The following is a 13,105-nucleotide window of genomic DNA, read 5'->3' on the forward strand; positions in this document are numbered from 1 at the left end:
CCTTGCCCTCCCTCACCACACCACAGTATCTTTCTAAAACTCTCCTCTTCCCCCAAGGCAAGCAGCCCATATCTTAGATAATTCAAGGGATCCCTGTTTTTTCCTGCTGTCTCCGTTACTTCTAAGGGTTCTGCTGTCTCCTTGTGTAAGATAGGAAAATTACCCAAGCTTTGGTTTGACATCTGCTGTCATATCATAGCAAAGGTGAGAAACTGCTTGCTGTGGAGATCAAAACTCACTCAAGCAAACCTCAGCCTGTGCACACGTTAGAAATGTTCCTGGGTCTGAATTAAAGTGGGGCTACACTGTATAAGGTTGTTATTTTTGTTAAATAGCTGATTCTCTGTCACCTATGAGGTTGGCAGATGAATGAAATAACTAATTAGTGACAGACAGGTATCCTTGATTCCAGTGGTTTGGAGGTGGTTGTGATGGTGTTTGGGTTTTTTAAACACACAATCAGATCTTTCTAGAAACCAGCATTGTAAAGAACCAACCACTATTACAGAGTCACTCTCTTCTATGCCCAATTCAGGTGGGAAAATTTAGGGGTGATTTTCTAAAAAGGCCATTCAGTTAGAATTATAGTGAAATTATGTTGCATCTCAGTCAGTATCATTTAGGAAGCTCAGGAGGGTGTGGGAAATACCCACTGTGTGCATGCAGTCCTAAGAATAACCAGTAAATGTAGTTTCTCCTCTCCTGGTCCTGGGAGATGTACATGGTTTCTCTGCAGAGGAATTGCCTGGAAATTATTCCTCACAGGGGTTGGGGCTTTTGATTGTTTGGTCCATGTCAAAGTAAGAATTTCTTGCCTCATAAAAAGCCTGTGCTGTACAAACACATTGTCCTGAAATACAAGGCCATCTGGGACCACATTTTTTGTCTTTTGCCTGTGACACAGTATATTTGTGAAATTGGAAAAGCAACTAAAGTGTCAACCCATCAATATGTTTGTGCCTTGCCATTTTCTGATGTTTTGACAGCCGCCCTTTGAAAAAATAATTCTTTAAATTGCTGTTAATTAGAACTGGAAACCTGATGGTATAATAAAGTTCCCCCTGTCAAAGCACAGATATTTTCAGGAATCTATTGCTCTTAGAGCATTAAGTATTACCTCCAAGGTTTTTTGCTTTTTGAAATGTCTTGTCAGGCATTACTGAGATTAAAACTATGTCAAATCCCTTTTAATGTGGAACTTCATGTCTCCAAGACATGCAAGATAAAGGCTCCCATATGTTACCCTGGTATATTGGGTGATGGAGAAAGCCTAGAAAGTGTGTTTCCCTCTTGGTGGAGCAGCAGAATCAAGCCTGAGGAGGAAATGCTAAGGATGGTTAATGCAGCTTCATTTTTTGGCTCTGGAGAGACCGATCTGCTGGTTAGCAGCATCCCAAACAGTGGCTGTGCAGCTCCCTGCATATGCCACCCTGGGAAATACAGAGCTGCTTTTAGAGAGCAAGGAGATACAGCCAGGAATTTCTTACTTGCTTGCTGTAATTTAGCAATATAACACAATTGGGAAGGGATTGAAACTTCTCCTTAAGATAAATTCCCTTTATGCCTAGTTCTGAGTCACTGTGCCACTTTTACTGTGCTTTGTGGCACTGTAATCTGGAGTTGCATTGCAATCATCACCTCACTGGTTGAGCTTTGGGTTCTCAAGTCACGTGGGGAAGAAATTCCCTGTGTGATTTAAGGTTCATGTTTTGGCTTTCAGCAAAATGCACATTTTAATTCTTAATTGGTTCAGATTAGGAATAACAGATCTTAGACATCCACAGTTTGAATTTCCTCCCCTCTTTATGTAAAAATAGCATAATTTCCTTTTACAGTGGTTATAATACCTTGTAGTTGAGGAGCTTTTTAAAGAAAACCACAAGATTTTATCTGAATCTGAGTTTTATCTGAATTAACTGTTCCAGTTAATTTTTGTGTAAGTAGTACCTGACAGTGAGATGACAGCACTTAGTAGAGAAAGAAGCAGCAGCTGTTGCTGTAGAGCACGAGGAGCCTTTTTCATTAGTCTAAACCAGGGATGAATATTCTCCCAGTACAAAGTATCTGTTTAAAGTGCTGTCTGGGAGGTGAGTGGCATAGGGAAAACTGGGTTTTTAGGAAGAGATGTTGCTCAGACATTTCCTGTAGCTAAAGAAAAAAACTAACAAAACCAAACAAAAACAGGAGGAATTTTTCAGAAGTTGCTGTTTGTTTATAAAATTATCAATAAAAACTACAACATTCCAAGGAAATTGCAATTAAGGTGGCTTCTGACATGTGAATGTAAAATGCTGCAGTAATGAATTATTGAGAAGTGTCCTATGTGTATTTTCTTAATTTATTTCTTTATTTTTAATTTTTTTCTCAGAGTCAGTAACACTTATTTGTCTTCAACTTTCCTTTTGCCCTTCTGTAGGTTCTCCTTTCCCTATTGTTTGGTTTTTCTTGAAGCTCATTTTAAAAGTCTTGACCTGCTTTTTTGCAACATGGGATTTCAGAGTTTTCATCCACATTTATAGTTGCAGGCACTTATGTTGGAATGTCTCTCTTTTTTCCAATCTTTCAGGATCTCAGCAGCAAGGACATGAAGAGGGATTTGTACATAGTTGCCCATGTAATCCGAATAGGTACAGTATATTTAAATCTTGTGCTTCAAATATATGTAACAAACAGAGCTCTTATTTTTAAATCTGTGTTTTAGTTAGCTGACTTTATAATGATTTATACATTTTAAAAACTCAGTCATAGATTGATTGACATTCAGACCATATGGAGCTAAGTGTTAGGAAGTTACTGATGACTGTTTAATGGTGATTTTGTTTTTCTGAGTCTGAAACAGAATTTTTTGCTTAAACGTCACATCTACAGGAGAGGGACAAACTAAAAAGACATTTGGTTTAATGTTGAAGAATTTCAAATGAGATATTTTTACTGGTGATAAGGGTTACAGGGGAGGACATCAGCATGTCTGACCATCCACATCGAGTAAATCAGAGGCTGTTAGACAAATATATATCAAGATTTGTTTGCTGCTGTAGAAGTCTGTGCAAGTACATATTTTACCTGTTTTAAGTATAATTTATTTTAAGTATTAGGCCTAAATTTTAACAGTGTATAGCAGGAGCAGCAGAGACAGTTTCCTCAGCTGTATTACTGTAAACAAGTGAGTAATGCAGTGCCATTCGTGTGTTTCAGGTTTTCAGCCTTCTGTGACGAATAATGGCCAGGCAGTGTCTGCAAGGAGAAGGTTTTTAAAGCCTTTTGCCAGCCCAGTCACTGCTCAATCCATTACCAGCCACAGACACCTTTTCTGAAATACAGCAGCTCTAAACAGAGCTTTGTGTGTTGTCCAAGGATGGCAGTGTGCCTTCAGAGACACAAATGTGTCAGAGGGGTCGGGGTTTCATTATCTGATTTCCATGTCATAAGAGCCTACATGTCAGAATTGCTCTGTTATCACTTAAAGCTTGTAGAAAGATGCTGAATTAACCTTGATGCAAGGGCTGCACAAATAATTATGTTTAACGTTACAAGTTCACTTTGATTATCTCAGTGATTTGTCTGGCCTTGGCATCATTTGCTCTATTTAGAAACTTCCTCAATGATAGGAAGTTAATTACGGAGCAGCTTTGTACCTCAGAATTCTCCTTCCTGTGCTCCAAGAAGGATCCATTCAAACATGATAAACAACCAATATATGATATTACATATTATGCACAGTGTATAATACATTCCCTTAAAGCAGTTGAATAAAATGAGAATTGGTGCAAATAGTTCACTTTAAGGAAGGAGCACAGTGAATCTCTGTGTGGGTCACACTGGTGAGTACAAGCCATATTCTTGGCTCATCTACAGATGATTTGTAGTCAGCCCAGCTGGATGCAAATATGTGTCATGGAGCTGCAAATCAAAGCTGGCCAGACATGATGCTTCTCACTTTGCCCTTGACTGTTCTTGGCTGAGATGTAGGTTCAAATGGACCTCTGGGTTTGAAAAGTTTAGGAGTGAAAAGCTGTAGTGGTGGATCCCAGGTGGACACCAGGTACCCTCCAAGCCTCTCTGTCTCTCCCTTCATCAGCAGGATGAGGGTGGGCAGGGAAATGAGATGGAAGGAAATTCATGGGTAAAGACAAAGGCAGCCTGATAAATCAAAGGGCAGGAGCAGAAGCAAAGGAAAACAAAAGATTCATTTTCTTCTTTCAGTCCAGTGTTGATGTCTAGCCATTTCCCAGGAAGGCAGGCCTCAGCCTGTGTAGAGCCAAACCTTGCAGTGACAAATGTCCCCACTTCTCCTTCCCCTTTTATTGTCATGTGCTGGGGGACTTGCCTGTGGGCAGAGTGGGCCAGCTGTCCTGGCTGTGTCCCCTCCCAGACGTGCCCCCCAGGTTTCTGAAGTGGGGGATGTTGCAGAGGCAGCCCTGGTGCTGTGCCAGTCCTGCTCAGCACCCCTGGCCTTTCACCAGCACCTCCCTGGGCACCAGCACACGGGGCTGGGGAAAACCAGCTGCGGCTCATCCAGTGCCAGGCAGGAGACTCAGCCTGGAGCTGCACGTGTCCTCAGTGGGAGTTCTCAGGGGGGTGCTGAGCACAGCAGGCAGGAGGTGGCTCCGTGTCCATCCCTGATGTCTGAATTCCCTTCCTACAGGTCGCATGTTGCTCAATGACTCCAAGAAAGGCCCCCCCCATTTGCACTATCGGCGCCCCTACGGCTGTGCAGTGCTGAGCATCATGGATGTGCTGCAGTCCATCTCGGAAATCAAGGAGGAGAAGGACTTTGTGCTCAAAGTTTACACGTGAGTCGCTCCTAGAGGGAAGGGGTTTGCTTCTCTATTATTCCAGCAGCTCATAGAAACTAATGAATATTATCCACAGATGTTTCAGGTGTGTGAAATGCTTCAGAATTTATTGAACATTGCCCAAATCTATGTGACTTGCAAAGCTGCTCTTTTATTAATGTGAATTATTTAAAATCTGCTGAGCTCAAACCCAAAGAAATGTGCTGCATTTCATCTGATGAAGGGAATAATAACTCATGCCTCATCTGCTATTCCTCACCACTCATGGTAACCAAGAAAAGAAGGAGAAAACAACTGAAGTCAACAGTGTGTGACCAAAATTCTCAAAACAGATCAATGTTTTTTTAGCAGGAATCTGTCATCAGTTATTTGTGATTTTGAACTTTGAACTAACAAATTCTTATTATGAAATGTGGTCTCACAGTTGTAATAAAGAGGCCACAGACAAACTGTCTGGAGACTGCAGGGAATATTTAAATCCCTTGTCAGTGAGGATAAATACTGGCAGGATCTGCTTTGCAGATGGGCTGAGGCACAGCTGACACTGCTTTGTGGTCTGTGGCCACTACTGGGAGTAATAAGAAAATTTGGTGGGTTATGGAACTCTGTCATTCTTTGAGAAGTGCATTCAGCAGCAGAAAATGTGGCCTTCAAGGGAAGCTAAATGAAAAAAATGTCTTTTACTGTTCACTGAAGATTCTTGGCTGTTTCTTCATACATTGGAAATCTCTTAAGTCCAAACAAAAGTCTCTCAGAGTCAGCTCTTTCATTCTTCCTTTGACAAAAGTTATGAAAATTGTAGCAAAAAGAGTGAAATTATAGGGAAGGAAATGGTCATCTTTCTTCTCTCTGTCAGTAGAATCTGGCCAGTGTTGGCCTTTTGTCACATTCAGTTTCAGCTTATCTCAGAGCAGTGGGTTTTGGCTATATAGCTCTATTGGCTTTGTAGATATGGTGTTAATGTATTGCAACTGTGACATTTTGAATGTTTACAGAAATGGAACATTCTGATTTTTAGATTTCTGTTTTGTTGCCCATTTAATGCCTCTTTAGCATCAGAAAAATAGAACAGAAAAAGCTTGTTGAAACAGTGGACTTGTCAGTGGCAAGTGGAGTCAAAAGTGGAGTCACACAGCCCTTTAGAGAAACCCAAAGTCTTGGTACAGTGATGAAATAAAAATCACAGGATACAGGGCTTCCTTTTTCTTCCTGCTGATCTGCAGCATTTTGTTAACATGGATTCCCTTCACAGCACCCAGAACACCAACAGGTTTTGCCCAAATTCCTCAGCAGATTTGCACCAGTTGTTCCTCATGTGGGCAGGGAGAGCCCCTGGCTGAATTCAGCTCTGTAATCGGATGTTTGTAATTTTTTATCACTATTATCACTCTCCTGGGCTGTTATAAGGCTTGTACATCATTCTTTTATGTTACTGCTGTTTGCAGTGTTCTGTGTAAACCTGCAACAGAAATATTCAGGAGGGAACATGGATATATCTGAGGGGCACCAGCTCATCCCCTTTGCAGCTTTGATAGCTCTTGGTCTTTCATGACAGGCTTTTCACAGGTTTGTCCTCTTGCATCTTCTCTTTGCACGTTCCTTTAGCTCACCTGCCTTGTTGTGTTCATAGGCTACAGTTGACATGACAGGGTTTTGTCTTTTGGAAGTTTAAAATTGAATATGAGTGCTTAAACAGCCCTGAACTGATTTCCTTACCTGCTGCTCTCATTTTGATTACTGTTAAAATGCCTCAGGCCAACTCCAAAACGTCGTAAAGATGAATAAGGAGGGAGGTGTATTTGTATTTTTCAAGGAGCAGTAAAAACCATTCCTTTTATACACGATGCAGCTAAGGCTTACAGCTGCCACAAATGAGGCAGCTGGAAAAGCCTTTTCACAGGGAGAAGCTTGAAAAAATTTGAGAGACCGAAAAACTAACAAAGGCTGAAACAAATACAGAGTCTGTCAATGGAGACTTCTGCTGAATCCACAAGAGAAAGCTTGTGGGAAGAAGGAAAAAAATCAATTTACTTCACCAGTCTTTCTCAGCTTGCCTTATTATTGTTAAAGATTTATGTCAGAGAAATATTTTTTCTCACAATTGAGATTTTCCTCTTTGTTAATCCCACACTCATGTAAAAATCTCCCTAAGAGGATAGAGTACCACAGCTGTAGTTATAAGCTCATTATGCAAAAGCATAAAGGTTTACTTTTATTATTCTTTTAATATATATATGCAAAATAATTTAAAAGTGAAATGGAAGTTAAATTCTCAGTTCATTTTTTTTCTGAAATAACTCGACTTAATATTTTGTATTAATTAATTAATTTGATCTTTAATGAAATTTTTTGCTCATTGAACATTACCTTTTGTGTCCATCTTACAAGTCCCCTGAAAACTTCATGGATTTGTCTTCCATATTCACTATTTCTGTTTTGTTTTTTTCTGTCCTATTTTCTTTCAATCTTTTTTTTTCCTCCTTCTCCAGCCCTAGATCTTACCCATTAATGCCTGAATGCCTTTCCCTTTTGCTATTCCATTGTTGCTGTTTGCCCAGCCGGACAAGAGCTGACATCCCATTGCTGTCCCCAGCTGCTGACACCGGGAGCTGCTGTGGGATGAGAACATTCAAATGTGCATTTGCTGCACAACCAGCCAGCCTCAAAGGTGATGGATGGCTCAGGAGAAAATTCTTATTTAAAGGAGAAATAGATTCTTTGATGTGCTTGGTATTTGAACAGAGCGAAATGTGAGCGCACAGCAAGACACATTCCAAGCAAGTGTTTCCAGGCCAGTCAGAGCTGGGAAGATCTTCCTTCCTGGCACTCAGGAAATGCAAAGTGCAGCTTCCACTGGCAGTTGGTACAAAACTGGCTTTAAGCTGCCTTTACAGTTGATTTTGGGATAACTTGATTGCGGGTTAATTTGCAGGCATAAGTCACTGGAGGCTGAAACCTATTTTAACTTGCACTGGAGGCTGGTAGAACAACTAAAAAATCACCACAGGTTAGACATTTATTTGTAACTGTGAGGAAGGAGGATGGTATGAAGTTTGTGCTATAGGTTCTCTCTCTGCTTTTAGGAGAATATTATTTGGAGTAGGATAAATGACTTTAAATGTGTTGACAATGTGAAGATAATTTTTATTTTTTCTTGATGAGCACTGAATTAGCTCACAACACCACAATTACTGGCCAGGGGTTTGCACTCCCCATTAATGCCGTAGCTCTGTTGTGTTTTGGTTTTGAGGGATTGTTTTGGGGAGTGCCAATACGTTCAATTTACCATCCTGTAAAGGTAAATTGCATTCCATTTTGTAAGGTCACTTCATGCTGATCTGCTTTGTGTGACTCTGTGGGAACTGGTGTCTCCTCCCAGAAGGGACAGAACACTTAGAGGAGTTGGGCAGTAGAGCAAGTGACATCTTCTGTGTATCTCATTTGTTCCAAGTTGTCTCTGTTCCTTTTGCTGTCCTAAGAACATTTGGGGGTGTCAGTCACTGTGCCATCACAGGCTTTGAGGGTTACCTCATTCTTGGCAGCACATGGTTTTGCAAGACTAAAGCTGTAGGAAATTACCAGCTCCTACTTGTAGATATCCTGAATTCCTTCTGCCTTGCTGTTCTTCAGTTACATAGTGCAGCAAACAAAAGCATCCCCTCTGTCTTCACAGGAGTTGGTGTGTGTCTTACCCTGGCTGTGCTGACATGTTGTACTCTTGAAGCAAAAAAGGGGAAAATGGCAATATCCTTGGAGAAGATTTACGAAGTGATTTATTTCTCAAAACTCCTAAGAGCTGAAAGCTTGGAGTATTAGTTAGGGATTTTTTTTAACCTTTAAGAGTCAATAGGACAGAAGTTTAGTTAAATTGTTTAATTCAATTGCTTTTCAGGAGAAATGAGATTCACTATTGCTGCTGAGTTAAAAATTGCTGACTTCATGGGGAATCATTGAATCTGGCTGTTATGGTTTAAGTAAAGCACAGATGTATTTAAAATGCAGTTAGACTTGAGCAACATATTGCTTTTCCTTTCTTTTTTAACCAATAGCACTCTTTGTGGTAAAGGTGTCACTTTTTTCACATGAGAGAAGATTATATGGCTCATCTTTCATGTAAAAGCTTGATAAAGAGAGTCACTTGAGTTCTCTGCCTTTCTCTCCCCAGTGTGACACTTCAGGTCTCTTCCGTCCTGTGGGACAGTAGCCTGTGGGGCTGGTTTCCTTGGTTCCTGTCTCAGTGGCACTTCAATTCCTGCATGTTGTGCTTTGGCTCCTGAACAGAAGTGTAGCACTTACTTTCTACAGACAGAATTCAGATAGAATGTTCAGAGCTTTCGTCATTCTGCCATAATCTGAAGAGTAGAACAATGGCTTTGATGACAGAAGAGTCACCACCAACACCAAAGTGTCCATTGAAAGGACATCACTATAAGAGAACATTTTATTTCCTTCCACTTTTAAAAATAAGAGTTATGTGGTATTTCTCTCATTCATCCAAACCCTACAAGCTTTTGTATTATCTCTACAGCAAAGTTGACTGTCATGTTCTAAGATGGTTCAGCAGAAAGCATTTAACCTGAATTAGAGTTCTTTTGTTTTAGGTGTAACAATGAAAATGAATGGTGCCAGATCCATGAAAATATCATCCGCAAGTCCAGCACCAAATACACAGCCCCCAGCTCCAACTATGGTAAATATCTCCCTGTGCCTGTTTGTCAGAACAGCAGCTGAACAGCTCCTTTAGGGAACAGCTGCATATTTGTAGCAGAGAAATTCACTGAGATGTGAGGTTTTCCTTTTGTAGCTAATGACAGATAAATAGGGAAAGTAAATCCTGTCTTATCTGTTTACCTCATGTAATGATGTCTGTAGTTGCTAATTCAGAGATATCACTGCTCTCCCATTCCAAATGAAGCAGCTGATAGGATACAGTTCAGCTTCATTACAGCCAGTTTTGCATTCATTACTGAGTGCCTGAATCATGGTGATGTCCAAATACTCAATTTTTCTTAATTTTGTTTGTTTGCATATTGAGACACTGTAGTGGAATATACAGTGCAAACTCCCATGGAAAAGATTAAGCACAACAATAAGCAAATAAAACATTTTGCAGATTTAGGATTTTTCTGTGTGTAAAGCTGGTTTCATTCCCTGCTCCTCCTCCTGTTACAGTTAAAGTTATCCACTAGTCATCATTAAAAGATCTTCCTAAATTCTTTATACCATTGAAGACTTGAGCAACAACATGTCTGAACTTCCAAATAATTTGCTCCAGTCCTTTTACATTGGAAATTTTAAAATTTATTTTCATTGGTTTCTTTTTAATAGCAAACAAGGACATAAAATGAACATGTTTTCCTTTAAGTGGCAAAAATAGTCAAGGCTGATTTGTAATGAACATGTGTCTCTTGTGTGCTGTGAAACCCTCTGTACACACAGACCCCCTCATACATGGAATTCAAAGGGTTTGGGGTTTGGACAGAGTTTCAGAGGCTGTGTTTTCCCTGCAGTGCTCTCCTGCCTGACCAGCTGGGCAGTTGCATGTCCATGTTTTGTCAGCTTTTGAGTACATACATGCTGACTCTCCAGCTGGCTGGTTGGCCTCCGTAGGCCTTCACTTTAAAGGTTTATGCTCATTTTTTTCATCCCTACTCCCAGTATTTAAATTTATATAGTCTTCATGTAATCTGGGTATCTACTTTTTTGCCAAATTTGGCTGAAGCCAAACAACAGGCTTGAAAATTATTTCAAGGGGAGAAGACAGGAAGTGGGTGGGAGGTACATGATACTCCTGCTTTTGTTCCCCTGGTAACTTGTCAGAGAAAATGGTGACTAAATATTGGTCACAAAGCCCAGATACTGAGCTTAGGAAAGAGCAGGACTTTGAATGGCTCCTGCAAAAATGTGCATCCAAGGAAGGGTTTGGTTTGGTGTGTGTTGTTCTGGGCTGTGAACAGAGGGGACAGAAAGAGCTCTTGACCAAGTGACACTGCAGGAGATAAAGAATGTGGGAAATTGCTCTGTGCAAGTAATTCTCCTGGATATCTGGAGCTGGTGGTGTGCTCAGCAGGTGAGACTGGGCTTGAATGGCTGAGCTCAGTCTTGGTGGGTTTTTTTGTATGGTAATGCTGGACTTCATAATTTTACCTGTACACTCGCCTATGCTGTAAATTAAAAGCAAGTAGAGAAAACAGCTGGACTGAGATTAAGTGTGTAATTATTCCTAGTCCAGCTGTTTAGATGATACACTGAACAACAGAGCTGGTTGCTGAAATCAGTTTGGCCAGTTGGAACTCCTGAAACGTGTTGAGGAACTGCTGGGAATTTCATTAAAATCAACATTCCTCTATGAAGCGCTTAAAGAAATGAGTGGAACAGATACACTTCAAGATTTAAGGTTTTTTCATGGTATGAAGCAGGATTAAAGGCACTTTGGAGATGTTTCAGAGCTTTGTGGTGTTGGTGGTCCCTCAGACAGAGGTGGCATTGCTCATACATGTGTCATAACCTGTTGCATGTGAGGAATAGAAAGAATGGGAGTACTTTCTGTAGCCTGGGACATGTCTTCAAAATTAAATATTCTGACTGTTAGGAGTTGTATTTTAATATAATTCTGTGTTCTGAACTGATCTCTTATCGCAGTTTTGTTTCCTCCATTTCAATTTTCAATTACTCCAAAGGAGAAAAGAACTCTGTGTTTATATATTGTATTAAATTAACTGTGGAGCAAAGTTTACCTGCATGCTTTGTACACACAGAATCTAATTCTTAGGTCAGAAACAATGAACCTCTTTGGGTTTGTTTTTTTTTTTCCAGGACTTATAATATCTCTTCAGCTTCTTCGTGGTGACATGGAGCAGATCCGAAGGGAAAACCCCATGATCTTTAACAGAGGCGTTTCTGTCACCAGGAAGCTGGGGTTTCCTGATGTTATAATGCCAGGTAAACAGAGCAGCTCCAAGCTGGAAATCTTGGTTATTCTTTTCTCCTACTCTCCCAATCAAGTGACACTGGGATGGGCACTTTACTTGAGTGAGAGTCATAACAGAGTTGTCTTATTTATCAGTAAATGCCAGATTTGGAGAGGCAAATGCTAAAGCATTGTCAGGAACAGACATTACAGTGATAAAAGGTTAAAATCACGTGGATGGAAGGGGATCTGGAAAGATTGCACTGATATTCCCCACAACCCCTGCCGGTTAATATCCCTCTTGTACTCTCAGAATAGAGATGTTTCGTTTTAAATGCATGAAATTTCTACTTCCCAACAACCCAAATCCTGGAAAAAATGAGTTTCTGTTTGTAACCTTGATGGTTTTGAGTTCATGTGATCCTTTTGTAATGAGAAGCCGAGAAGGTGCAGACCTGGTTGGATTTTCCCTCTGGCCTCGCAGAGCAGCTGGTCTGTGCAGTGTCTTGTCTGCAGCCCTGCTGTGCTTCCTCTGCTCCTCACCTCTGGAGCAGCAGCTAGAGATGCTTTTTGGCTTGGCAGCTGCAGCACAGCCAAGAGTTCATTTAGGGAAGCACCCAGAATGTGGGCAGTCATGCAACCACATAAAACCCGGTGTTACAGTGGCTTGACTTTGGCAATGTGGTAAGAAATGGATTTGCTAATTAGTAGCGTTTGAACCATTGCTTCATTGCTGTGAGCAAGAAAGATGATTTTACAGACATGGGAGATTTGGTGAAAGCACAGTGGGAAAAGCATCAGATTCCATTACTCAAAAGGCTGCAGTGACACATTAGTACCAGAAACAGTTGTAGCCATGTTATGGAAGCTCTTCAAAAACCACAATACAATAGAGAGTAGGTGGGAAGCATTTCTAGAAACTGAAAAGTCAAAGGATTTAGGACAACAGGTATATTTACTAATGAGCTTGAAATGGTGGTAACAGAGCAGCAGAAGATGTGGGCTATAAAGCCAATTATAAGTTTTGGTTCTCAGTGACCTTATAGCAGATCCAGGCAAAACCCAAAGCAATCAAATAGGGAAAAGATGAATTACTGCAGGCTGAGGTACAGACATAGCAGCTGCAAGGTGATCTGTAACTGAGATCACAGCTGGATGTGTCACATTTACACACCTGTGCAAGGGAATTGATTCTCCTGCAAGAACTGCTTGATCCTCCATTTCTATGGATAAAGCTGTACGTCAGGTGTTTCAGGCACTGAAGCTGAAGGAGCAGCTTTGTGTCCTCAGTGTTCCTGTGAGTAATTTTGTTGTTGTTGTTTTCTGGGCCCTGGTCCCTCTGTGTGTCCCCTGTATTTGCTGCTTTGGGCCAGGGCTCAAGCAAGCAGTTCATACATAC

General features: G+C 40.8%; 1 protein-coding gene across 7 annotated transcripts in view; it reads left to right on the top strand.

Annotated features, from left to right (window-relative positions):
* The window catches only part of DOCK3 (dedicator of cytokinesis 3), a 185,393-nt gene that overhangs the window by 95,241 nt on the left and 77,047 nt on the right, over positions 1 to 13,105 (top strand). For all 7 annotated transcript variants that reach the window (XM_066326884.1, XM_066326888.1, XM_066326885.1 and 4 more), the window contains exons 11-14: positions 2,567 to 2,627; positions 4,646 to 4,793; positions 9,398 to 9,486; positions 11,613 to 11,738. In XM_066326884.1, coding sequence (XP_066182981.1) covers positions 2,567 to 2,627; positions 4,646 to 4,793; positions 9,398 to 9,486; positions 11,613 to 11,738 — 424 coding nt within the window. The remainder of the gene's footprint in view (positions 1 to 2,566; positions 2,628 to 4,645; positions 4,794 to 9,397; positions 9,487 to 11,612; positions 11,739 to 13,105) is intronic.

Source organism: Sylvia atricapilla, chromosome 11 (genome assembly GCF_009819655.1).
Source record: "Sylvia atricapilla isolate bSylAtr1 chromosome 11, bSylAtr1.pri, whole genome shotgun sequence".
Lineage (NCBI taxonomy): Eukaryota > Metazoa > Chordata > Aves > Passeriformes > Sylviidae > Sylvia > Sylvia atricapilla.